Raw genomic sequence first — 27,946 nt, 5'->3', positions numbered from 1 at the left:
TGCTTTGTGTAAATGTTATTTTGGCTAAGTTTCTTTTGAGTTATAACTGAGAAACTATGAATTTCTCCACTTTTCAGGAGTGTGGGTCATTTTGGGCCTCTTAAGTTTCTATAAATACTTACATTATAGTGGATTATTATATACACATGAACATTTATATATTTGGGTAGAAATTGAGCAATTAAAAGGAAAGATACTCTCACCATGGGAACAAACAAAAGAGTAGGGATGTGGTCACATTCTTTGGATGAATAACAATAATGACTTATTAGCAGATAAATTTATTTAAAAGGGTTATCTGTACTGCAAATAGGGTGCATGTCAGCCCTGCAAAGCCTTGCACTACTCTATTTGCACTACATATCTGAGGGGAAATTTAACTACATAACTAGAGAAATAAGATTTTAGGTAAATCGTTAACTTTTGTTTAATATCATTTACGTGCTAAAATTATAAAAGAAATATTTAGTGAATTACCTAGAATCTGAGACATGGATAGAAGGTGGAAAATGTCATACTCAAAGAAGTAAAGGAAAGTTTAAGAGAAAAATCATGAAGAAAATAAGACAGGTGTAGCATCAGAGCCTCTTGAGATTGTACATGAATTGCATGTACATATCAAGAAGTTAAGGGGAAAAGTTCTAGTATGCAGGAGAAAGGTTTGAGGAAGTTCTCAAATAACTAGAATGAGATGTTTCATACAACAGACTTATCTGAGTGATTTTAAGGTAAATAGAGGAATATATAGGATATTGAGTTATAAAGCCCAGATTTGCTTCTGTTAAAATATGTCCTAAAGTAAAGGCTTCTGTTTATTAGTAAAATTATGGCAAAGAACCATTGAGCTATACCAGTGATTCCCAAAGTGGGCCCCACTGCCCCCTGGTGGGTGCTGCAATGATGCAGGGAAGCGGTGATGGCCATAGGTGCATTTGGGGGTGGTGAATAACTGTAAGGGGGCAGTGATAGTATGTGACAGGGAGCTCTAAGTAATATTTTTTCTGGAAAGGAGACAGTAGGCCAAAAAAGTTTGGGAACCACTGAGCTGTATTATCTAACTACTTCAGATGAAGTTAATCAGCATCTGGTAGTCAGGAGGACCTGTAAAGTCATTTATAAGGAATCTTTGGTTAGCTTTAGGACTTTGTCCTGTGATATATGTCAATCACTATATGAGTATTGGTTATTATGATCTTCAGTGGTCTATCATAGAATCACTTTCTTAATTTTCTCTTTGTTCTTAGAACTTGTTACAAAATTTCAGGTGGGCCACAACCTGCCAGAAAAAATCAGATTCTAATTCCTTAGAGCTCTGCTGAGATCATAAATCAAAACCTCAGGGCAAGAAATTTTAAAGCCAATGGCTCATGTTATTTAGCCCAGCATACTGTAAGCTACCCTAATAATAAGAGGTAAAAATTCAAATTGGTAAAGCTGTATACAGTGATACTCATTCTTAATTTGTTCCAGAAGGCAGGTCAAGTTACCAAAAAGGGCAAATATCAAGTGAATTTTTCCTGTGAGGTGTAGGGTAAATTGAATTAATCTATTCCAGACACCCAGATTTTATAAGGCATTATATGCATTAATGGAGCTGTGTTTTGCTAAATAAATATTAATAATACATAAATAAAAAACAATAATTAGATTGGATAAAATAATTTTAACTTAACTTTCCCTGTATCAAAAGAGGAAAACCTAAGGGAATGGTGGGAAAGAAAATTTTATTGTCTGGAAGAGGTATCCCGTTCCATAATATCTTGAGTAAAACTACCCTTCTGGAGTTCTTTTTCTCTTTTCAGTCCCTTATCACTACTGAACCCTGTTTGAGATTCACAAAAGCTTCACAAAAAACCTTTCTAGTGATGATTGTTTGCATTTCAAAATTCCTCTATGGTGAGAAATGCTCTGGTCATTGAACAAATTTAAAGCTTTATCAGAGTTATATTTTTTTTAGGGTGATATTTTTCAACAAAGTTTTACACTTCCACCCATTTTGCACACATTGCTTTGTTTAATGAAGTGGGACATCCCCCTTTGCCTCCTTGCCTGAAGAAAAATGTTTAGCTTGAAGAGGGTAAGTTTTTGATAAATCCAGCACTCTGTGCCACACATTATTTTTCTCAATCTCACATTCTATCTGTCTTTTCTCTTCACAATAACATGGTCTATTAAATGCTAATGTTTGCTGCAAGAATGCATCCATGAAGTTTTATTGCATTAGGTATATGGCAGATAGTGCTGGTGATGAGAAGGTCATGAAATGCACAAGTCTTCAGTGGCCATGTCTGATGCTGTTTCTGACAGTATAAGGCGGTGATGGCAAACCTGACACGTGTGTCTGAACTGACACATGTAGCACTCTGCAGCTGCATACAGAGAAGTCTGGGGCCACATGCTGAGGATGAAACATTTGCTGTAGTGTAGACACTCTGTGCACTGTAGATGACAATTCTACCTATATTCATTTACCTATTTTGGTTTATTAAATAGTTATATATTACAATTATGCATTTTTGCTATTTAAACTTATCGCGAAATTATGGGTTTTTTCTTGAAGTGACACACCACCCAAGTTATGCTTGGTTTTTGGTGCATTTTGACACACCAAGCTCAAAAGTTTGCCCATCACTGGTATAAGGAATCCTTGCCATGTCTGATAGTCTGTCCCTGCTCTAGCATTAAAGAAAACTTAATCCTTAACCTAATTCTATACATTCTTGGAAGGAAAACTAATCCCAAACTTCCCCTTTTCTGGAGAAAAGCCTATTGCTCAGTGTAAACTTAATCTTATACTTTACTTTAGGTCAGAAGAAATGGGGATTGATAGTAGGAGTCCAAAGTCTGTTGATAGGTGTTATGTGAGTAATTTGAGGAAAGGTGTTTGGGATAAGGGAAATTGAAATGAGGATGTTGGAGACTTGCTAAGTGGGTAATCTCGGCTTCAGGTAGGCTGGGATTAAAGGAGATTCAGGGTATAATAGGACTGAAGTCAGGAGTATAACACAGAAAGGAAACAGAGATCTTTTAGGGAGAAGAGAAGTTAAACTAAACAGACAAACACAGCAGGCTTACAGACTGGGACTTAGACTCAAACACAAGCTGAGGGAAATAGACTAGACTGAAATTAACAAACAGGCTTTAGTTAATTTCACAGGAAGGGATCTATTTTGAAGTAACACCTTCCTTCAAGATGGATGCCCAGCTACCCTCTGAGCCCAGAGTGTGTTGTCTCTTTCCCTCTTTTTCCCTCTTGATAACTAACAGACAAATTATACCAATTAGGGTTGTTGAAACACAAAAAGGGTTTATTTTGTTTGAAGGATGGTTTGTTAGGAAGGTGGATCAAAGGAAAGCCCTATCAGTTGTCTCAGGAACCTCAGGTGGGGGAAGGGAAGATGGAGTCTGAGTAAGGACCTGCCTTAAACTCAGTTTTTACTAGGTGCTATCTAAAGGGAATAAATGATGACTGACCAACTATAACTAAGGCTGTCAATTAGGTAACCCTTCACAGATTTAACTCCTCTCTAATTACTCTCCTTATTAACTTCACAACATATAAGGTAAGGGAGGGAAGGCAGGGATGTTATAGGAAAGGAAGATATAAAGGGTTTATCTAAAATAATAATTTCTTAAGTAAATATATCAAAGCTAGGCTAAATTTCAATATTAAAGTTAGGTAATCAAAGCAGCTCGCTCATTGACCACCTCCCTCTATGGAAGATCCAGTCAACTGCCCTTCTCAAGATTCTAAACTCTAACAGCTTTTGGAACTCAGCCAAAGCTAGAAAAAACTATATGACCCCAATTCTGTATACTACGTAAGGAACTGTAATGGAGGGCAATGGAACTAAACAGAGAACATTAATTTATTACAAGAATCATACCCTGTAACCGGTAGTTTTTATACCAGGAATGCAGCAATAGTTCATTATTAGGAAAACCATCAGCATAATTGACCATATCAAAAAATGAAACCAACAGAAACCGTAGGATTCTCTCAGTAAATGCATGAAATTTTTGACAAAATACAACACCCATTCCTATTAAAAACACTAAAGAACATTGGAACAAATGGAACATTCCTTAAAATGATAATTAGTCTCGATCTAAAACTATCAGCAAGCATTCTCTATAATGTGGATAAGCCAGAAGCCTTCTCAGAAAGATCAGAAGTGAAGCAAAGATGCTCATTATCATCACTACTATTCTATGTTGTATTGGAAATACTAGCTAGATCAAGAAGAAAAGAAAAAATTTGAAGGAATTCAAATAGGCAATGAAGAAATAAAGCTATCATTCTTTGCAGATGATATCATAATATACTTAGAGAATCAAGCCAAAAAACTAATCAAAACAATAACTTTAGTAAAGTTGCAGTTTATAAAATAAATCCACATAAAGCATCAGCATTTCTTTATACTACCAACAAAGTCCATCAGCAAGAGATAGAAAGAGAAGTCCCATTAAAATAACTATATACACTATAAAATACCTGGGGGAGCCTACCTGCCAGGACAAACTTAGAACTATCTGAACAAAATTTAAAAATCCTTTTCACACAAATAAAATCAGACCTAAACAATTAGAAAAACATTAATTGCTTATGGGTATGCCAAGACCAATGTAATAACAATGACAATTCTACCTAAGCTAATTTACCTATTTAGTCCCATATCAAACTACCCAAAAAATTATTTCATAGAGCTAGGAAAAATAATAAAATCCTGGGCAGCTAGGTGACTCAGTGGATAAAGAGCTAGGCCTTGAGACAGGAAGTCCTCAGTTCAAATGTGACCTCAGACACTTCCTAGCTGTTTAACCCTGGGCAAGGCTAGTCACATAACCTACCCTGTCTAGCTGATAGATAGTATCAATTCTAAGCCAGAAGTTAAGGGTTTAAATAATAATAAAATTTTTCAGAACTAACTAAAGGTCAAGAATATCAAGGGAATTAATGGAAAAATAAATGAAGGAAGGTGACTTAGCTGTATAAAGATATAAAACTGCATTATAAAATATCACGACAATTTACTACTGGCAGAGAAATAGTATAGTGGACAAATGGGATAGATTAGCCACTCAACACACACTGTAATAAATGATCATAGTAACCTAGTGTTTGATAACCCTAAAGATTCAAGCTTCTGGAAGAAAAACTCACCATTGGAAATGAACTACTGGAAAACAGGAACAGTTTGATAGAAATTAGGCATAGGCCCTTTCCATATGCCAAGATAAAGTCAAAATGGATACAGATGTAGAAATAAATACAAAATAGTTTACCTTTCAGATATATGGATAAGGGAAGAAGGTAAGACCTAGTAAGACATAGAGATATGGGATATTAAACAGTTAGCTTTGACATTTAATTATAAAGGTTGTTTTGCACAAACAAGACCAATACAACCAAGATTAGAAGGGAAACAGAAATTTGGAGAAACGATTAAAATAGCAAATATCTCTGACAAAGGCCTCATTTCTGAAATATATAAAGAGAATTGAGTCAAATTCATAAGACTACAAGTCATTCCCCAGCTGTCATATGGTCAAAAGATATTGAACAAGCAGTTTTGAGATGAAGAAATCAAGGCTATCATGTTTTGAATCACTATTGATTAGAAAAATGCAAATTAAAATAACTGAAGTATTTTATCTCACTTCTATCAGATTGGCCAACATGACAGTAAAGTGATAAATGTTGCAATAAAGTGATAAAGTGAGGCAATGTTGCAAAATTAGGATTATAATGATTAAAATTTTCTTGGAGGGGGCTGGCTGGATGGCTGAATGGATTGAGAACTAGGTCTAGAGACAGGAGGTCCTGGATTCAAATCTGACCTCAGACACTTCCCAGCAGTGTGACCCCGGGCAAGTCACTTAACCCTCAATCCAGTCTTTACTGCTCTTCTGCCTTGGAACCAATCACAGTATTGATTCTAAGATGGAAGGTAAGGGTTTAAAAAAATTTTTTTTTCTTGGAGACTGTGTATTAAATTACAAGTATTTATTAGTAAAAGTTAGGGAGAGAGAACATGCTAGCTGAAATTAATATAAAAATATAGAGCCTAACCAGCACATGAGCATTAAGTCAGAACACCATGTCATATGAAGAGAGACCTCCTGGCCATCCTGAGTCCCTGACTTCCAGAAGGGGCTGGCAGAAGCCCTTGTGAAGTCTGGTTATGAATCTGGAGGTCAGGACTGGTGACCCAGATTGCCCAATTGGAGGGCCAAGTTAGAGTGACATCATTGGCCATAGGAGAGCCAGGGACCCTCTTTTTTTGCTCTGGTCTCATGCTGAGTAAAGCCTTTCCTCAGTCTGCCCAGGAGTTTTTTTATCTGATCTTTGCCATGCCACTCTGGCTGGCTGCTTTAGGAATTCAAATTAGAAGACTGGCCTTAAATTAATAAAGTTTATTAGAATCACTTGGACAGGTAAAAGATGAGAATGGATAGAAAAATAAGAGTAAAATAATCTAGTCTAACTACCACATGGGTGCTCTCAGCCTGGCCACAGCAGCAGCTCCCCTTGGCTGGTCACCAGAGACAGAGAGAGAACACTCCCTCGATTGTCCCTTTTATCCTCTCTCTCACTTCTGGGTCAAATTTAGAGTCACAAGGGGGCAGCTGGGTAGCTCAGTGGAGTGAGAGTCAGGCCTAGAGACAGGAGGTCCTAGGTTCAAACCCGGCCTCAGCCACTTCCCAGCTGTGTGACCCTGGGCAAGTCACTTGACCCCCATTGCCCACCCTTACCAATCTTCCACCTATGAGACAATACACCGAAGTACAAGGGTTTAAAAAAAAAATTTAGAGTCACAAAGTGAAGGGAGAAAGAATTACATATAAGGAAGCCAACCTTTCTTGGTTCCATCAACAGCATCTGCCATTGATGGGCCAGCAACCCTGAGAGCTGTTAGGATTAAAATTTCTCTGAAGACTTTATATTAACATAATTATTTATTATAAAAGTCAGAGAGAGATAGAGAGGAAGAAAGAGTACAATCATCAGGCTACCCTAACTAAAGAGAGTCTCCAAGCCATGCTGTGCTTACTGGGATCCAGCTCCCAGCTGAAGCTCAAGCAGAGCATTTATAAGCTCCAGAGAAGGGAGCAAGTTGCATGTCCAGCCAGCAAGAGATTCCCAAGAAAAAGAAAACAAGCTATTGCTCTGTCCCTTTCTTTTAAGGCCAATGACATCACTCTTACTGGAGCTCTCTGATTGGACAGTCTTGAGTCCCAAGTCCTGACTTCTTGACACATCACCTGTCAAACAGGGACTTCCTCCAGCCCCTTCTGAAAGTCAGGTCTCCAGGAGCCCACAGAGCACCTTAGTCGTATGATTCTCTGCCGTCCTGACTTAATGCATGTATCTAAGGGTTTACATTTTATATTAATTTTACACAGAACGGAGTATCAGCAGCACTCACACCACAGTCCTACTCCCAGACAAGCCCCTAAATCTGTCCTACCAGGAATAACCCCTGAGGAAATAGGATCTGGCAACTGCTTCTTCTTGTACTGTGGTAACATCTACTGAAGAACAGAAAAAAGAAAAAAGAAAAAAACTTCTCACCACCAAACTCCTTTGCACCATCAAATGGACCAACATCAAGAAATGTTTAAGATTCTATCAATGGGAACAACCAGTGTTTCTAAAGTTGTCTTCCTACTGCCCACTGAGGATCATGGACTTTTCCATTTAATTTGTAGCCACAATTCTTATATGTCTTGTGTCCTTATTATTGACGGCACTGCCAACCTCCAAGTCCCTCAGCATGGCAACCTAGGTGCTATCCTCAACTTCCCAATCCCTTTTGTCTCCCACATCCAATCAGTTGCCGTGTCCTTTTGGTCTGACCTTAATAACATATCTTTTAACTTTCTGAGTTCAAATCTGGCCTGAGGTACTTTCTAGCTATGCGACTTTGGGCTGGTCATTCAGTCATATTCACTTCAGTTCCTTATATATCGGAATGAGCTGGGGAAGGAAATGGAAAGTCAAGGGGTCAAGAAGAGTTGGACATGACTGGAATGACAACATTTCAACAACAAAATGCCCTTTCATTCTTTGACACTGCCATCACCTTGGTATCGTCACTTCACACTTGAACTATTGCCATAGTTCTGGTGCATTCTTGTTGGTCTCCCTGCTTCAACTCTCTCCCTCATTTCAGTCCATTCTTCAGTTCGCTGTCATATTGATCTTCCTAAAATGCAAGTATAATAAGATCTCCCCTGATACCCTCTCAGAGATAACCAGGTGGAACAATGAATAGAATACTGAGCCTGAAGTCATGGGTAAAAATGTCTCCTGATATATTCTAGGTGTGTGATCTTAGGCAAATCAGTTAACCTCTGTCTGCCTTAGTTTCCTCAGAGGCAAAATGGGGTTCATACCAGCACTAATTTCCCAGGGTTGTTGTGAGGATTAAAAGCGATAATATTTATTATCTTTGGAAAGGAATTAGTGCATATGAAACACTAAGTAAATGTTTGTTTCCCTTCCTTCCTCTTTCCTGCTCAATAAATTCGAGGGGATCCTTTAGTCACTTCTAGGATCCAAAATAAAATCTTCTGACATTACAATCCTTCATAATTTGGTCTCTTCCTACCTTTACAGGCTTCTTTTATTTTAGTCTCCTCCACATATTTATTTTATGATCTGGTGACACTGACTTCCTTGCTATGCCTCAAATAAAGACACTCCATCTCCTTCCTTTGTGTACTTCCCCTGGCTGTCCCCCAGGCTTAAAAGGTTCCCTCTTCTCATTTCCATCTCCTGGCATCTGACTTCCTCAGCTAAAATCTTACCTTTGTATAGATAATTTTGATACCCCTGCTTAATGTGATTAGTATTTATTCAGTTTATTGTGATTTAATGGATATTAGGCATTGTGTTATGTAAAACAGAATTAAGTCTAATTTAATTAATACTGTCAGTATAGGAGTTATAAAGGTTAGAATTAATTTCCCTACTATGTATTTTTTTCAACATTTTATTTTTCCCATTTACATGTAAAGATAGTTTTTTAGCATTAGTTAAATGCTCCCTTATTGAAAACTGTTTAACTGATAACATGCTGGCAACAAAATGCTTGTCCTAACATCCTTGTGTGACTTCTATATCATGTCAAACTTATAGAGACTTGAGAGAGGGAGCCACATCTTTTTTTTTTTTTCTGGCTCTCTTTTCTACTGAAGTGACTTTTAAAATTCTAAAAATCTTCTAAATTTTGAACTTTGTTCTTCACTGATATTTCCTCTAACACCATTTCAAGGTTGGATCAATCACTTCTATCCCTACTTCCTATTAGTTCCACTCTTCTGATGAAAATGTCGTTCATAAGATAATTTTCCTTAGTGGGCTCCTATTCCTCTTGAAGAATAAAATTAATATTTAAACTTATCAAGACATTTTATCTCTTCTGTTCTTAACAAAGAGACAAGTAGGGAGTTGTAACAAAAGCCCAGATAACTGAAGTCTCTCAACACTATGTGTGTGTGTGTGTGTGTGTGTGCGCGCACTTTATGACTTCCCTTTGGTGTTCTCAAGCAATGCTGAGAAATGTCTATGGATAGGGGTCTATGGGGTCACAAAAAGTCTTACACAACTGAACAACAAAAATATACCTTTTATTTCTTCTTTCCAAAATTGCCTGTTCATATCTTTTGACCACTTAACAACTGAGGAATACTCATGTTATTTTAAATTTGATAAAGTTTCTTGGCTGGGTTATTGGAGTAGTTTGTCATTTTCTTCTCTGATTCCATAGGTTGTTTTGTCAGGCAATTATAAGTTAAATGACTTGCTTGGGTCACCATGCTATGAAATGCTTGATGCCATATTTGAACTCAGATCTTCCTGACTCCAGGCCCAGCACTCTACTAATCCACCTTGCTTCTTCCTAAAGTTCTATATAGTTGTATTAAAAATACTCTAAATTATCATCGATTAGAGAAATACAAATTCAAAAACTTTGAGATACCATTTTACTCCTCTCATGTTTGTTAAAATGATAAATGGGGAAAATGACAAATGTTGGGAAGGAATATGGAAAAATTGGAACACTAATACATTGTTGGTGGAACTGTGAATGATCCAACCAGTTTGGAGAACAATCTGAAATTATACCCAAAGAATTATAAATCCATCTATACCCATTGTTCTGGTGACCTGGTAAAATAATAAAGCTATTTGGAAGGCTATTCTATATATGTTCTTGATAGGAACTGATCACTGAACAATATCACCTAGTGACCTAGAAATACTACATTTCTTTACTGGAAAAGTGTTTTCTTAAAAACAATAATTCAAGAGCTTTAAATCAAGAGTATTATTAAGTCTGTTTCTTAAGGTCATGGGGGGAAAAGAACTTACATGTTCTAAAACATTTATACCAGCTTTATTTACGAAGAGGTGAAAATATTGAAAGTGAAAAAAATGTATATAAAGAGACAGATTCTAATAAGCCTACCTGCCCTTCTCCTGAGAAGCCAGGCTTAGCCCCAGCAGGGCTTCCCCAAGTCCTATATCCATGTGGATTTCCCAACAATCCTCAGCCAGAGATCTTTGTGGTGTCTTCAGCCAGAGTTCCACCAATGCAGCCTCCTCCAAAGCTAAGGCAGGATTCTCAGCCACTCACTCCAAATGCCAGGAAGGAACCAATCTCTCCAGAATCCAGGAAAGGAATGCACTCTAGACTATGCTAGTCTCTTCTTTTTATGCTCCTTTTTTCCCGTCACTTCCTGTCATTCCCTCTTCTTCACAAAAAGCAATGGCAGTCTTTCATTTTGCCTAGCACTGCCCAAGGCGGGGCAGTAGCCTTTTGAGGTGTGAGCTTACTCTGGTAAGTGACTAGGAACTCTCCCCTTGGTTTTTTTTAGGTAATCAAATCAAGAACTTAAAGTACCTCTACTTAACACTAAGTAAGAAGTTGTGAGTCACTTACTAGAGTAAGCTCATACCTCCAAAGGTCACTGCCCCTCCCCTCCTTGGGCAGTGCCAGGAAAATTGAAAGACTATGATTGGTTCCCATAAAGTCAGGGTGCAACAGGAAGTGACATCAAGAAAACTGCTTTAAAAAGATCAGCTTGTGGATTCAGTCATTCATTCTGCATTAGTGAGCCAGTCTAGAGAAGATCCTTTCCTTGGATTCTGTGTCAACTTGTTGGGTTAGTGGCTGAGGTTCCTTTCCTGGATTTTGGAGAGATTGGTTCTGGAGATTGCTGTCTTGGCTTTGGAGGGCGCTGCCTTGGTGGAACTCTGGCTGAAGATTACGAAGCCCTGCTGGGGCTGAGCTAGACATCAGAACAGCACTTAGGGTGGTAGGCTAGACAATTCTTTACCTTCTTCTTACATTTTTCCACTTTCACTCTTTCCACCTCTTTGTAAATAAAGCTGCTAAAAGTCATTTTGACTTAAGCTATAATCTTTTTAAATTGACTATCACAATATTACTTTAGAATTCTCATATTTAGCATAAAACCTAAATTTAAACTCTTACATTAATTGGAGATCACAAAGGTTTAACAAGTACCCTCAATCTCCTGATAATTCCCTTCACCTTCTATTCTCTCTAAACAATCCCTCAGTCAGCTTTTAGTAGCTAATTCTGGAATTACAACCTACAGCTGTTGATCTGTTTGCTGCAGAAGGGTAAGTCCTAAATCCTTTTTTCCTTTCCCCCTTAAACTGAAAACAGCTGAATTACTGGCTGCTACTAGGTAAGCTGGCTGTTTTTTCTTAGACAACAATTAGCCAGCCTTCAAGGCTCCACCTGTGGATTTGCTAACCCCACCCCACCCAACCCCACCCTCTCCTTTCCTCAGGGGGAAGCAATCCTGCCCCCACAAGCTTCCATTTTAGAGCCCAGAATTCTTTAAGGCCTTTCCAAACTCCACATGTCTCTACTAGGGAGAGCAGTGAGTGGATGCAGGAGCAATTAAAACTGCTCCTTTAATACTGGAAAGCTTTCAAATCCATTTATTAAGAGTAATATCAGCAAACCCTTTAGCAAAGGACTATCCAGGTCCAAACTTACAAAGCTAAGCCTAGGGTCTAAAGATTCCTCCTCTGAAACCCACTTCTGATACAATAAATTCAACATGTAAGAAATTCAGATCAACAAGGTGATCAATAAAAAAAGTGCAGCATTTATTGAGGGTCAAGGAATTGCAGATTGGGACAATGTGCTGCCATATTCACATAGAAAGGAAAGAGAGAGGGGGATTCCTATAGAGTGTACTTATAAGAAACAGCAGGAGGACATATACTCTGGATACACAGAACAGTTAAACTGCAGGAAAAGAGTGTTGAAGGTGTTGAGGAATTACAAAAACAAGTTTAAAGAAATATTATTGAGACTGCCCCTGCCCAGGAGCAGTGGTAATTGGGGTGTTTAGAAACTTCTTGAGGGCAATTAAAAACTGCTACTCAGCAGGGTGGTGACCCAGTGTTTGATTCCACCCAAACTACTATAAAAAAAAAAACCACATATAGGATGAATTGGAGATAAATCAAAAGAAGGAACACACTAGATTAAATAGTATTAAGAAAAACTTCCTTATTCAGTATATATATAGGAGGGAAGGCAGAGGATGGTAGGAATAATCTAGGGACAAAGGTTGACAGGGGAAGATTGGTGATAGGAGAATAATGGAAGGAATTGAAGGAGAGTCTGATGCATCTTGAATTCCTGTACTGTAATATAATAAGATTGTTAAATACAATATTAATAAAATATTGTGGTCACTTATAAAATTTACTCTCAAATCAGGAGTCTGTCTCTCAACAATGTAATTTTAAAAAAAATGGAAATATATGAAAAAAAAGGAAATGTAGGAAGGGGACAGAAAAATCTCACCTATCTATAAGAATACCTAAGCCCAAATCTGAAACCTGCCAAGCTGCTTAGCCCACAAAAGCCAGAAAAAGACAGAGACAGAGACAGAGAGAGACAGAGAGAGCTCTCTACCACATGCCTTTTATCCTCCATACTCCCACATCACCCAACATATGCATGCAAAAATGGGGTACATAGTAGGGCAAACTTAGGGAGTAGTTTCTATCATCACAGCAATAAGGTGTCAAGATGGCAAGTGGAGGAAAATATACCCAGTATAGGGTGATGATATAAGATTATCACAATATGTATGTGTGTGTGTGTATAGTCACAATAAAAAATCTGCGATAAAGTGAAACCAAGTCACAAAAGACTGAGCAAAATCTATTTATTGACAAGGCTAGCAATTACTAATAATAGAAGACTGTGATCTTTCAGTGTAATGCAAGGTGGCTAACAGAAACTTTTTGCTTCTGTAGTTTCTAATGGTCACAAAAAGTCAGTTAAACATCTTAGAATCTTCAGAAAGTCAGTTAGGACTTGAAGCTATAAATAGAGGTGAAGTTCCAACTGACAAGGCTTTTGCCTTCCGGCTTTCACTGTAACTGGAGTCTTTTGCTTTGGCTTAACCTGTTGGCTTTGGCCTAACTGCTTCGGCCTTGGCCTGTGCTTATTTTGTCTTGGGGAAATTTGGACCTATCTCATTTCTCTGGACCTCTCCCTGATCTCCCATCTCCATCTCTCCCCTTCCCTGAATTTCCTTTGGGTCCTGGTGGAAGGGAGGGCTTGTTGATTAGACATTGTGGGTTTATTTTCTATAGGCTAGTAGAGTATCCTCAATTAAGTTACACCTAGATTAGATAAAGACTTTACTTAAAAGGCAGTCAAATCTTCCTGACTGGGAGAGCCGGATTCTCTCTCTGTCTAAACCTCTCTGTGACCCATCCCCCACCCTCACCCCTCTCCCTAGCAGCAGTTAGAAAACCCTGAACCCCTCCCCCTTCCGACTGACCCTGGTATTAATAAATCTCCTTGTTACCTATTCAAACCCTGGGGTGAGTCATTGTGTCAAAAATTAAGACAAGGGCCAAGAGGAAAGAATAATTTTCCTTTATTTCTTGAGACAACTGGGGCATCCATCTTGACAGGAAGTACCCACCTTCAAAACTTCCTCCAGAATCAGTTTGACTGGCAGGGAGGGGACCCCTCGACCCCTCCCTCAGGGGACTTGGAAACTAACAAGAGAAACCCTCCAGTCAAGCCTAAACATTTCTTACTGGCCCTAATTTCCTCCCTGGATTCTCTGTCTCAAGCTTGTGGGAATAAACCTGTTTGAGCTGCCCTCTCCTTCATACCCCATTTCCCTTATCTCCTATATACCTTTCCATACCTTCGTTTCCACCTCCAATCACCTTATAATCTCCCTAATCTCCCCATTTATCCTTCCTTTGACCCAAACTGCATTTCTTTTGACCTTACTCAGATTTACTTATTTATTTTTTGATAACATTAATTGGCGAGCAAAATTAGTGAACTACCTAAAATCTTCTGAAACAACCAAAATGAAGCTGGCTAGGATAACATTCATCCTATCTAGCATTTCAATGATTTCTTGGTCCCTAATGCAGGGTATGGTGGACTTTTGGTTTATAAGGGTCCCAAATTTCGTGCAACAACTACTGAACATCTATGATTATTATAAATGGTGTGCTCTGACCTGACTGAATGTATTTGCTTTATCCCAACAGCCATAGCCATAATCCTAACAATCTGGCAATTTCTTATGGTCTCTAAAAATGTTTTCTCTCACCTGTGACAATAGTTTAACTCAATTACAGCACAAAAGAAAGATACTGATTCTGGGGAACTAGTAGATAACATCAAACTACTATTCCAAGTATTGAAACAGAGAAGGGAAGGAAAAGAACTGGACAAGCACACAATTCTCCAGCTAGAGATTGTGGAGTTCAAATACCTAGGGAATAATACCTCTGACAAATCAAAGCCCAATAACAACCAACCATCCACAAGTTCCATAGTCTCTCTTTTACCAATTAGACAGAACCAATTAGACAGAACCATTATGCTGCCTGGGGAAGGGGTGGTACATGTGAAAACATATAAAGCATTCACCTCAAGTGATATGGAGGTACTGAAGAGACATTTTCCAAAGTATTTTGAAAAAACTTTCAAAAGTATAAAAGAATTAAAAAGGGTGTTCACACTATTTAATCCTAGTTTTGATGACGTGGAATTTCTTTTAGGGGAATTTTACTCTTCCTCAGAAAAGGAAAAATTCCTAAATGAAACAAGGACAAACCCAAATTTAACAGCCTGGCCATTGGTCCACCAGGATTTAGATTTTACCCAACATACCAACCTTAGATACCTGATCCAATGTAGAACTGATTTATTAGAAGCAATGAGAATCTATGCAAAAAGACCAAATTCATGGCAAAAATTCAAGAAATTAAGACAGGGAGAAGAGGAACATCCTAGCAGTTTCCTCGATAGAGTAGTAGAGGCAGCCGAGACAATCCTGGGACTACGTGATACCCATGCCCAAGACACCATAGATCATATCCATAGGCAATTTGTAAAGGGAACATCAATCCCAATACAAAATTACTTTAGAGAAAACTGTCCACAGTGGGAATCACTGCCACTGAAGGATGTAAGACAGTATGCTTCCTACATCCATGATTCAAAGCAAAAGGAAGCAAGGATAGCAAGACAAACTGAATCAGACAAGGATGAAATCGTAGCTGATTTGAGAAGGCAATTGAAACACACCAAAAGAGAAAAAGGATTGGAGGAAATAAAAAATTTTGCCCTCCAAACTAGTAGGAGCCAAAATCAATACAGGCAACCTACAATTAACACCCAAAGACCAAAATCATTTTCCCCACAGTGCTTTCTTTGTGGACATCCAGGTCATATTTTAAAATTTTGTAGATTTAGACAACAAACTGACTTTTCCAAAAATGACAAATATAATCAAAGAGACAGAAGTACGAGAAGGACCTATTACAACACAAAATGGTCCAAAAACAATAATGATACAAAGAGAAGTGAGGAAAGCAAACATGATGGTTCGTGCGGTAGCCATACATGCAAGAAATTTAGCCAATCCCCATCCCTAGAAGAAATGGAAAGGTACATGCAAATGGGAACAAAGCCAAAGTCACTATGAATCAAGGTTCTTAATTTTAAAAGTTCTAATCATTATAATTTGGGTGTGAGAGTGTGTAGCTTGAGTGAGAAAAATAATATTGAAATACTGGGCAAAACAAAACAGGTGTCTAAAGCAAGCTACACAGAATACCAAGATATGTCTGTGGTAGATAATCAACAATGGGAAGAAATAATGCAGATGCGCAGAGAAATATATGGCAATAGTGAGGATAACTATATAAGGGATCAGCTTTCTCATTCCATCACAAAAACATTGAATGAGAAGCATAAGGATCATATAAGCACTTGCAAAAGCTTGCAATCTTGTTCAAAGTCATCAAAACCTCAAACTCCTCTCTTTATTCCAAGTCTAAAACAAAGGGGCAACTTGAATAAAGAACATTATGGCAAGGACTTACAATGTATCCAGAAAAGAATGCATTCAGTAACCTCTGTGGAGTTAAATGCCAAAATTCTATCCCATTCACTTGCTTTAGACACGTCACAGAAAGAGGTTAAGGAGCAAACAAATCAGTATGTTGGCAAAGTTAGATTTAAAGACACAACCCACTGAGTTGCTGGATGACAGCAGCTGTTTAGGAAATTCCACATCCACCTTTCTCAACCCCTTAGCTGAAGAATTCCAACCAAAAGCATGGGGAACGGAAAAGGAGCAGTTATTATCCCCAGTAACCAGTGTGGCTAATAACAACAATAATGAAACTTGGTCAGTGATTGAAGACAAAAACCATCTGACTTCAGTCACACAAACTTCAGGGCAGGATAGGGAACATCAGTCAGCTTTTAAGTCAGTAGTTGTACCTGAAGTGTTGAAGGGAATACAATCTAACAACCATACATTTCCGGATACTACCGAAGGAAAAACTTCTGATTTGAACCCTGACAGTTCTTTAAATGTCAGAATGGAAGGTGAATCACACCAAACCTCCACTTCTGCAGCCCTTAGCAAAAGCCAACATGAAGTTTGCACAACTGATAATTACTCACCAACTCTCAATGAGAGAATGCTCTTTAAGCCTGCATTCTGTATTTCTTATTCTGAACTTAACTTGCCTGATGGTGCTAAAGGAAGTTTTAGTTTAGATACAAATGACCATACATGATATTGGATCAATAATAAGTTCAATTTGTAAAAAAAAAAAAAAGTTGATTATTAAGAATTAATCCTTGGTTCCATGTCACTCATGTCAAGCCAGCAAAAGACATGTCCCAACAACCACCACAAGACCCAGTTATTATTCAGCACAAAGATAAATTAGCTCCAACCAATCAATCAAATAAATCCTTAGAAAGTCCACAGCCTATACCTGAGACCATAGAACCGGAGCAGCATTTAGAACAACTTTACCGAAGAAGATAACAATGAAATGTTTTTCCAGGAATCAACTGTGCCTGAATTGCATTAGGAAAAATTTATAAGGAAAAATCTACTATATGAAGCATCATATAAGACAAATAAAGGGGATCTAGAGGGGGCTAACTTATTTCTAAGAATCACTTATCATATTAAAGTCATGGCATGCTTTTGTGTTTTTTGAGAAAGCTTAAACACACACACACACACACAGAGAGAGAGAGAGAGAGAGAGAGAGAGAGAGAGAGAGAGAGAGAGAAACCCCTGACCTTCCATGTTATCATCAATACTGCTCCAAGGTAAAGGAATGGTACTGTGGGAGAAACACACCACAGTTTGTAGTAGGGGCTCCCATCAAGAATGGGAGACTCAAACTCTGTTCAATCCAGAAATAAGAAAAGAATTTTATTTAAAGAAGTAGTTTATAGTGGTCTGCCAGGGCCCATCCCCACCTCTGCCACCTTACCCCAGACAGGAGAGAAAGCATTCCCTCTGGGCTTCTGGGTAGACAGGTGGATGAAGTGAAAAAATGTCCTCAGCATGGTGGAGAAGGGAAAGGGAGCAGCTCTCCATAGTCTCTCTGCCCTTCTATTAACAAACTCTGGTGGGTGACAGCTAGCGTGCCCACAAAGAGGGTTCTGTGTGCTCTTTTGGCACATTTGCCATAGGCTCAACATCACGGGTCTAAGGGCTAGTCAGGTAGCCTTAGGGCTTATGGACAAGCCCAGCAGCTAGTAAAGCAGCTTCTTTGGAGGTGATGTTATGGAATAGCAACTCTCCTGTAAAGTGACAGCTTCCATGCCCTGTGGTTCAGAATCAGCATATTTATTGGAGTCTGGGAGCTTGTCATCTCCTATTCCAAATTCAGGTGGAGATATATTTTGGGATTTGTTGCCATAGGGAATAAGGAACATGTGCAAGTTTGGGGCATTCTTCTGGAATGACGGAGTCCCCAATGCACAGGTTCCATGTTCCCCCATTGTCATCATTTGTCAATGGGGGAGTGGTCTTGCTGCCCTTCTGCAATGAGAACATGGTAGGGGGATGTGGTAACATTGGAGGACCATTATGGCCAATTAATTATATCTTACAGTNATCTGCTATGATTCCTTTCCTCATATTTCTTTTTTATTGTGTTCATTTCATATGTCTTTCTCTCTTTCCAGCTCTAAATTCATCACTTTTCCCTTTTCTTTAGTTTCTTCCCTTCCTATTTTTTCATCAGATGGTAAGGATATATTTTCAAGTTATCATAGTCATTTACTTTCTATACTATTTCATTTCCTTTTTGTAATCCAAAGGCCAACCACTTATTGTATAAAGTAAAGTCTTATCCCTCTAGGTAATTTTATCTCAGGTCATTTTATTTGTTTATTTTACTTTTGAGTTACCATACTTATGCATAAAATAAATTGTGATCATTAGTAAAAGGCAAGTGAGATAGGCCTTCTCAAGTGGGAAGGCAAGAAAATAGCTCTAAAACCTTTGAGCAACTAAAACTTTTGAGAAAGGAAAGAAAAGACTGGGTTCATCACCTCTTTATTCTTTTTTTCAGAGATAAAAGGACTTCTTGAAGATAATTTTTATGAATGTAGTGAATGTGGGAAAGCCTTCAGGAAAAAGACAGAATTCACTGTGCATCAAAAAATTCATTCTGGGAAATTTCTTTATGAATGTAAGGAATGTAAGAAGACTTACCGCTTCATCTCAGCTCTCAAGCGACACCAATATATTCATACTAAAGAGAAACCTTATGAATGTAGTAAATGTGGGAGGGCCTTTGGGGTAGAGTCATATCTTACTAAGCATTGGAGAATTCATACTAGAGAGAAATCTTATGAATGTAAAGAATGTGGAACAGCCTTCACAAATAAGACACAGTTTACTTTGCATCAAAGAATTCATGATGGAAAGATTGTTCATAAATGTAAGGAGTGTAAGACGACTTTCCTCTATATCTCAGATCTCAAGCGACATCAAAATATTCATACTGGAGAGAAACCTTATGAATGTAGTAAATGTGGAAAGGCTTTTAGGAGAAAGGGACATCTGGCTGAGCATCAAAGAATTCATACTGGAGAGAAACCTTATGAATGTGGAGAATGTGGGAAGGTCTTCAGGAGTAGGGCTCAACTTATTGCACATCAGAAAATCCATGCAGGGGAAAAAACTTGATTAATGTAGTAAATGTGGGAAGGGCTTTGGGAGAAAATCATATCTTACGAAACATCTGAGAATTCATACTGAAGAGACACTTTATCAATGTAGTGAATATGGGAAGACTTTCATATTGAAGATGAGTCTTTTTTTTTTTAACTTTTGTCAGGGAAGAAAGACCCCTGCCCCCTTATACTTGATTGGATTTTAGTGATAGTTATAAGTTTAAACCTAATCAATATTGTGATTTTAAAGTGATTAGTATAATTACAATTAGTAGAATTTATTATTTTATAAGGATCTCTAACTAAAGCTATAACTCCTAAGGGGATTTCTAACCCCTCCCTAAGTCATATTTCCCTTCTATCATTAGATGCTGACCATATAAGTTTCAGGTCCCAGAATGCTGCATCATGTCCTGATATGGTGCAAGAATGCTAATTACCTAGAGGGATAAGACTTTACTTTCCTGTTTTGAAATAACCATCTTTCCCAACTCGATCAGATGAGCCCTGAGATAATGATCATCATTATTTCTTAATAAGAGTGTTGTCTTGTGATCTGACTTTAAGACAAATATGGGTTTTCCTAAATGAAATAACCAATCAGATTTGCAGTTGGGTAACTGTTTCTAAAAAGGATATACATAACGCCTTATGATATAAGTCATCAACCTTGTTTGGAAATATTCACTCTGTACGTAAACCAGGTCTCTGCTGCCTGGCTTTGTCTCTCACTGGGGTCCAACTCTGTAACATGTGCGAGATTCCAGGTTTATCTGGGACACTTGGCCCTCTTCCAATAAACTCTAAATTCTACCTTGACTTGGAGAAATTTGGCTTTTTGACTTTGTTTACCTAAATTGTCTATATCAGAGTGGTGGGATAAAAATTTCCATGACAATTATGGTGACTCTGTTGGGAGTAGAGTGACAGCTCTGTCGCCTCTGGGGTGGGAGGGGGTCCTCCTTGGTAAAGAAAATATTGATCTCAAAAAGAGCACCCATAGGACCTATTTTTTTCCTGTGTGAAGAGAAGCTACTTCTCAGCAGGCTAGGCAGCAGCTCTTCTAGTCCATAAGGACCCTATGATCCAAGTCAGGTAAGAAATCGGGAATTCTTCAAAGCTGCAGACTTGGAGATATTCCCAGACCTATTTTACATTTTCTTCCATTAGACTTAAATTTGTTCTAAGCCAGAAGCATGTGAAAAAGAGAAGTTTAAAAGTTTTTTTCTTAAATATTTAGGTTATTAATGAAGCAGTGTTTACATATTTCTGAGCTAAATAATATGAATTGGTAGAGAAAAATTAAGGGTTTCTGTCTAGGTTGCCTCTTTAAGATGTTCTAATCTCTTGTAATTGAGACTTTTGAGTTTTTTAATGAAGGTAGATTAGGCTCCTTGAACAAGTAATGTTGTGTTTTTATTTTCTAAATTGGTTCAGGTTTAAAGTTGTGGTTGACCTATGCTTGGGTGAGAAGTTTGGGGGAAGGTGAGTGAAGGGGTAGATGTTGCAGCCAGAGGGGTCACTGGCTAGGGTCTATGCCTGGAGGACTTTCATCTTAGATTGTAAAGTTCACACTCACAGTTGCAGTTTTTGTTTTGTTTTTATTGTATTGGGGAATGCTGCAGGAGAATTTGGAACTCCTAAGGGGACCAGTCAGAGTAGTGCTGTTCTCTTTGCCAAAAAAAGTTACTTTGCAAAGGTTTTTCAGCTTTAACTCCCTGTTTTGGGTGTTTCTGAGAAGCCTTTGCCAAGATTGGCAGGTGAAGCATTCGAACCCCCATCAAACATGGTGCTTCATGTGTCACGAAGGGTAGAGCACACAAAGTATGAACATTTCTTCTTTTTTTTTTAAACCCTTACCTTCTGTCTTGGAGTCAATACTTTGTATTGACTCCAAGGCAGAAGAGTGGTAAGGGTGGGCAATGGGGGTCAAGTGACTTGCCCAGGGTCACACAGCTGGGAAGTGTCTGAGGCCAGATTTGAACCCAGGACCACCTGTCTCTAGGCCTGGCTCTAGTTAAACATCTAGTTAAAGTAAGAAAAAGGCATTTGAACAGGAGAGGTGAAGAAAAATTGATTTTTGAGAATTTTTTCCCTAATTTGCCTAATTTTGAAAACAGGATTTCAAACCCCCTCTGCCCCTCCTTCTTACTATTCTGAAACTGGGAGGGAGAAGAACAGTGTCCAAAAGCTGGGGGCCCGGCCAAATGCCTGAGCAAGTGACCAGTTTCCAGGAACACTGCCAAGATCTAAAGCAGGAAGTGAAAACTTCTTAGGATCCTGCTTAGATTTAAGTGAAGAATGCAGGCTGGGGAAAGAACTTGGACTTTTTAAATCCCCATTTCCAAACTGATCATGCAACCAAGGGACTGATTTCTTTGACTATTGATAAGACCCAAAGGGAACCAATTTCTCTTTTTCCTATTATTGAATTGGCCTTAGGAAATTATAACAATAGTTTAGTTGGTGCAAGGAATAACTTAATAAGGGGAATATAAGAATGAGTCATCTATGAAGTGTTATGACAGACTGAGTAAGAGTGCTAAGAAGTTTGCTAGGTTAGATCCTATTAACCCTAGAGATGGCAGAGTAATCAATGCCATATTTGTAAACCAAGTACTGCCCAGACTGGCATAAGAAGCCAACAGGTGAATTGAAGGCTATTACTTTGTATGTGTTTGAAGGAAAAGATGAAGAGAAAGGTAGAGAAGCTGCTTCTAAGCCAGGACAGGAATTCAAGGCATTGTTAGCTCCATTTCAAGAAAGATGCCTAATAGCATTTGTTAACTCCCGTTTTTGTAAATGTTTGAATACTGTCTTTTTGTAAAAGCTCTAAGTGAATATTGTCCTATTTTTGTAAATATTTAAGTGAATAATTTTGTGTTTTTGTCAATATCTTAAGTGAATACTGTACTCCAGATTTGCCTAAGACCCCTTCTGAGAAGGAGGATGATTTTCCTATTCCTGATTCCTTACCTCAAGAGGTTTGGACCACTTTCTCTCTCTACTGATATGTTAAAATAATCTATGGTAGTCTCTATTGTTACTAGAGGAGGGAAACCACCATCTGTGCCTCAGTATCCTCTATTTCAAGAAGCAATTGTGGGAATTGCTCCCATAATTGGTTCATTGATTAAACAAGGAATTATTGTTCCATGCAGACCTGAAGCCAATACTTCTATGCTTCCAGTTAAAAAAAAACATAAACTTAACACTGAAGGTAAGACAATATAGGTATATATGTTGATCTGTCCAGGATTTGAGAGCAAATAATAGCTATGTGATTCTTCTCCACTCTGTTGTGTTTAACCCTATAACTATTGTGTCCCCTATTCCTTGTGACACTACCTGCTTTCGGTTTTTGATCTGCATGCAGCCTTCCATTCTATTCCCATTAGCCCAGAATCTCAGTACCTGTTTGCATTTACCTGGCTTGGTCATCAATACACCGTTATTATAAGGCTTATACAGAGATTCAGCAATTCAACAACTGTGTTCTCCCAGATTCTACAGTGAGATCTGTCTACCATCACCTTTAAAAAGCTCTACTTTGGTTCAATATGTAGATGACACTCCTGGCTTCATCAAACTGGGAAACTTGTTATGAAGATAGCTGTCATCTGGTTCCAGAACTCACTCAAATGGAACATAAGATTTTGAAGAACAAGAAGGTACAGTGGTGTAAGTCACAATTAGAATATTTGAGTTTCGTCTTGTCACCAGGAAAAAGAACTATTTCACCAGAGGTTTCAGGCTTTGCAGAACCTATATATATTCTTAAGAACAAGGAGCAGGTACTTGCTATTGTTAGGGTCTGTTCTCTGTGAGCCCACCCAACAAACCGAGACCCACACTGCAATTCACAAGGAGGTTCCTTTATTGAGCTGGTACCCCAGGGGAAGCTGCAAAGTAGCATTCCACCCTGGGGCCCCAAGCAGGGTTCTTTTAAAGTAACTGGAATGGAGGAAGGGATAGGAGTTGTGGTTTTGGCGGGCTTAATCAGTCTCTTGCACAGTCCCAGGACGTTCTTATCTTAGACTGTCAGCATATCAGTAAAACATTGCGAACCTACCCGAGGTCCTGACCAACCATGTGGTCTAGATAAGGTTCATACTGGAAGGCGTCCTTCTTCACTATATTAGGTGCAACAGGTTATTGTTGGACTGGGATACCAGCCTATCGGAAATTGTCAAACCTCTCACTGAGCCTTTCAGAAGTACAATCAGAACAGCTTGTGGTTCTGAGGGGGTTAGCAAAGGCACTAATGACTGCACCCGCCCTCTGGCTTCCTGACAATTCTAAGCTGCTCACTCTTTAAGTGCAGAAGAGGAGGGGGGTGGCATCTGGAGTCCTGACTAAAGGGGGAAGCTGGGTAGTTCACTGGATTGAGAGCCAGGCCTAGAGACAGGAGGTCCTGGGTTCAAATCTGAACTCAGACACTTCCCAGCTATGTGACCCTGGGCAGGTCACTTGACCCCCATTGCCCACCTTTACCACTCTTCTGCCTTGGAGCCAATACACAGTATTGACTCCAAGATGGAAGGTAAGGGTTTAAAACAAAATAAAAAAATTAAAAAATGGAGTCCTGACTAAAGCTTTTACTTTTTCCGAAGGAGCTGTCTGTAGCTTACACATTCTTTAAGTCAGAGGGTTGCTAGATATGAAGTGACTCTTAGCAAACAAGAATATCACCATAAAAAGATGCAACATCTTAAATCCTTCCACATTAACCTTTGCATAACCGTGAATCTATTCTTGAACTATCGGAAAGACCCCATCAGGAATTGTTGGACATTCCTCCGGGAAGTTATATACACAGATGATTCTACCTTTATTGAACAGGGTTGCCGTTTCACTGGGGCAGCCGTCATTACAGACTATGAGACCTCATGGGCAATTTCTTTGCCTTCCAATCTGAGTGCTCACACTGCTGAACTTATACCTCTAACAAAGTTTTTCTCTTATCCAAAGGAAAGACTGTTCACATCTCCTCAGATGCTGTGAGAATATGCCACATGGTTATAGAGTTTTCCTCACTTCACCTGGAAAACAGGTAGCCCACTCTAATCTGATAAAGGACTTGTTAGAAGCTATTTAATTTCCCAAAGCTTTTGCCATCATACATTACACAGCACGTAAGAAAAGGAATGATCCTGTGTCCAGAAGAAATGAAAGGGCTGATTTAGCTGCTAAGTTAACAGCCAAAGATGGTTCAATCTACACCATGATGTTGACTGATCCGGAGGAGAAGTCTGATACAGGTAAAGACTCAGTTCTCCCTAAAGAAAAACTTGCCAGAAGTCATCTATGAAGACAAGGAAGTGGAAGTGAACACCTGGATTAAGCAGTATGGTGTCAGACGGGTATCAGGAATCTGGGCAAGTAGTGAGGAAGGCAAACCATTTCTTCCTAAAAAGTGTTTGTAATACATGCAGGTGGTCACTATAGTGCACGGGTAATGTGGACACAATATATAGCCCCTGGAATCATAGTAGCTTCTCAAATCACTGTTGGTTGTCCTGAATGTTTGGCTTTTAATCAACATGCCTTTAGAAAGGGTGCATATGGTGGTCACCCTCTAACCTGTCTCCCATTTGAAGCCTTACAAATTGATTTGATAAATATGCCCAAAGTTGCTTGATGGAAATATTGTTAGGTCATCATTGATTGCTTGACTCATTGGGTAGAAGTTTTTCCTGCCTCTAAGGCAGATGCTACTTTTGTTACCAAGATTCTTATAAGGGAAATTATTCCTCAATATGGTCCTCTGGCTAGGATTGGCTCAGACAAAGGTACTTACTTTACTGATACAATTCCATTTAGAGTTTATACGGATTTGGGACTATTGCCCCAAGTCCACACCCTTTGTCATCCAAAGAAATTAAGCCCTTAATTGGCAAATTGTGTAAAGAACTGCATCTAAATTGACCCAAGATATTACTTTTGGTTTTGTTTCATTTAAGGAGAAAGTTTTCAGGAGATTGTAATGTCTCTCCTTATCAAATGTTACTTCTATACTTGGAGTGACATGACAACTGTCCAGTATATTAGGGAATTGCAACACAGGTTAAAGGAATTGAAGCAAATGATAACTATTGTTCAATCAGGTCCTATTGATTTTGAACTGCATCATTTCAATCTGCTGATTTTGTCTATATTCAGCGTTCCAGTCCTATTCAACCAGTTTGGAAAAGCCTTTTCCAGGTTCCTCTTACCAACACCTGTCTAAGTGAAGACAAAGGACAATTGGATTCATTGTCACATGTCAAGTTTGCATCCTTTGACCATTAACAATGGCTTCCAATTCTGCATTTAATGATACTGATGTTCTCTCTAATTCATCTGATATTGAACCAGATATCAAGTACTTGTTCGATTTTCCAAATATTTCTGGGGAATTTTGTTACAAGTATGTTTCATCCAATTGTTACTTGTAGCCCTTCTGGTAATGTGGTTTTAATTTGTTTTTAACTTAGCTGGTAGAGGAAATCAGAGAATGTATGTTATCTCTTTATTGTATTTAACTCCTATTTGTATGGAAAAGACCTTTACTACTCCTACCTCCCAGTGCTCACTGGTCACCACAGAAAATTTTGAGTGTAACCTTTCTTTCTGTTCATGTTTCTTCCCATATATTACTTCCCCTCTAACTCAATTGGACATAACTGTAGGAAACTTTTCCTGTAACTTCACTTCATCAGTAACTCCCCATGGTTGTTTTATTAGCTTAGGATCTATCAGGTGCCCTCCAAATGACACAAATTTGCCTTTGTTTTCAGTCTATGATAATCCAGTTCCTGAGTCCTTTTTTAGGACCAATTTTCCTACTCCTACTGTTTTACCTCTCTTGTGTAATCAGACATACCATCAGTACTATAAATGTCATCTGTCTTTTTGTACCACCTCATTTTCTCCTTGTCATTCTTTGTTAAAATGTCAAAAGCAGGGACTATCCTTTTACTGTTTTGAGATCACAGACAATTATTTTTCTCAATGGGTGATCACTGTTGACACTCAAGAAGAATGTACATATAGTCAGGCAGGAATTAGCTGTTCCTTTAATGCTCAGGCCTATTCTATTTCCCAACCAAATGGTATAGATCTATTTGTCACAGTACATCTTATATGAGACTCTGCCCCCTCAAAGTCCCCTAATCATACAAGGAGGGATAATGGATGGGAAGGAATATTGAATGGACGGGAAGGAATATTGAAATTAGGAACATTAAAATTGAAATTAGAAAGAAAAATTGGAAATTTGAAATTAGAAAATTAGGAACATTAAAATTAGATAGGAAAATTGGACTTAGACTGAATTAATCAACAACAAACATCATATTAAAACTGAATTCCAGCTTCCGGGTTAAGATGGCGGCAGAGTAAGAAGCAGCTCTTAACCTCTCCTGACCGAAACACACAAAACTCCTCAAGGGGACATAAAAACAAGTCCAGACGAACGGAGGAACCCCACAACAGGGCACAGCGTGGAAGGTACGTGGAATCGAGACATTTCCAGGCTATAAAGGGCTCTCACTAAATCGCAGGCTGAGCAACCGCCCCACCCCCACCCCCTCCACACTCATCTATAGCTCCGAACCCAGCTAAAAAGAAATAGGGCAAGTTTGGGGCACCCATCGAGTCATCAGCAGCTCCGGGACCTGTTCCTGAGAGCAGCAAGACTTAGGACCCCATTAAGTCAAAAAACGCACGCGAAATCTGAGCGCGCGGGAGCAGGACGCTGGGCGCAGAGCGCAGGCTGAGCAGAGGCGTGGGTGGAGGCAGACACAGCCAGGAACTAAAGCCTAAGTGAGGAACCAGTGCAGACGGGTATACGACTGTGGAAGCAGCGCCCTGAGACTTGTAAAGAAACCTCCCGCAGAGGATCAAGCAAGAGGGCCCACCAGGAGGCTTGACCTTGGAAAAAACCAGAACTCAGACCTCAAGAGCCAATAGATCGCGAACAGACACTGAGCGCGATGATAAATCTGAGAAGCTGCTGGGCTAATGATGGCTACTCAGCATCAGGAAGTTCAGAAGAGAAAGAATAATAATAACAAGAAAAAGAAGTCTTTAACACTCGACAGCTTTTACACAGAGAAAATCCAGACAACCGAGCAAACAGAGGAGGAGAACAAACAAGCATCCAGACCCTCCTCAAATAAGGAAAACTCCTCACAAGCTATGGAAGAGTTCAAAACTGAGATTCTGAGGAAAATGGAAGAGATCTGGCAAGAAAATAATAGTTTAAAAGGTAGAATCTTGCAATTGGAAAGTGAGGCTCAGAAATCAAATGAACTGATAAGCAAATTGAACACCAGAAATGACAAGATTGAAAAGGAAAACCAAAAGATTATAGCCGATAACCAGTCCCTAAAGGCTAGAATCGAGCA

The 27,946-nt window shown here is 38.8% G+C and overlaps 2 protein-coding genes across 2 annotated transcripts in view; one reads left to right on the top strand and one right to left on the bottom strand.

Annotated features, from left to right (window-relative positions):
* LOC123236560 (zinc finger protein 420-like) overlaps window positions 1–19,796 on the top strand; it is a 31,997-nt gene extending 12,201 nt beyond the window's left edge. Inside the window, exons 2-3 of the mRNA XM_044662968.1 lie at window positions 19,118–19,201; window positions 19,370–19,796. Coding sequence (XP_044518903.1) covers window positions 19,118–19,201; window positions 19,370–19,569 — 284 coding nt within the window. The 3' untranslated portion in view covers window positions 19,570–19,796. The remainder of the gene's footprint in view (window positions 1–19,117; window positions 19,202–19,369) is intronic.
* LOC123233177 (zinc finger protein 850-like) overlaps window positions 1–27,946 on the bottom strand; it is a 282,653-nt gene that overhangs the window by 112,796 nt on the left and 141,911 nt on the right. The window lies entirely within an intron of this gene.

This window comes from Gracilinanus agilis, chromosome 2, assembly GCF_016433145.1.
Source record: "Gracilinanus agilis isolate LMUSP501 chromosome 2, AgileGrace, whole genome shotgun sequence".
NCBI classification, from domain to species: Eukaryota; Metazoa; Chordata; class Mammalia; order Didelphimorphia; family Didelphidae; genus Gracilinanus; species Gracilinanus agilis.
The sequence above is the reverse complement of the archived record's forward strand: the minus strand, read 5'-3'. Positions and strand labels throughout refer to the sequence as shown.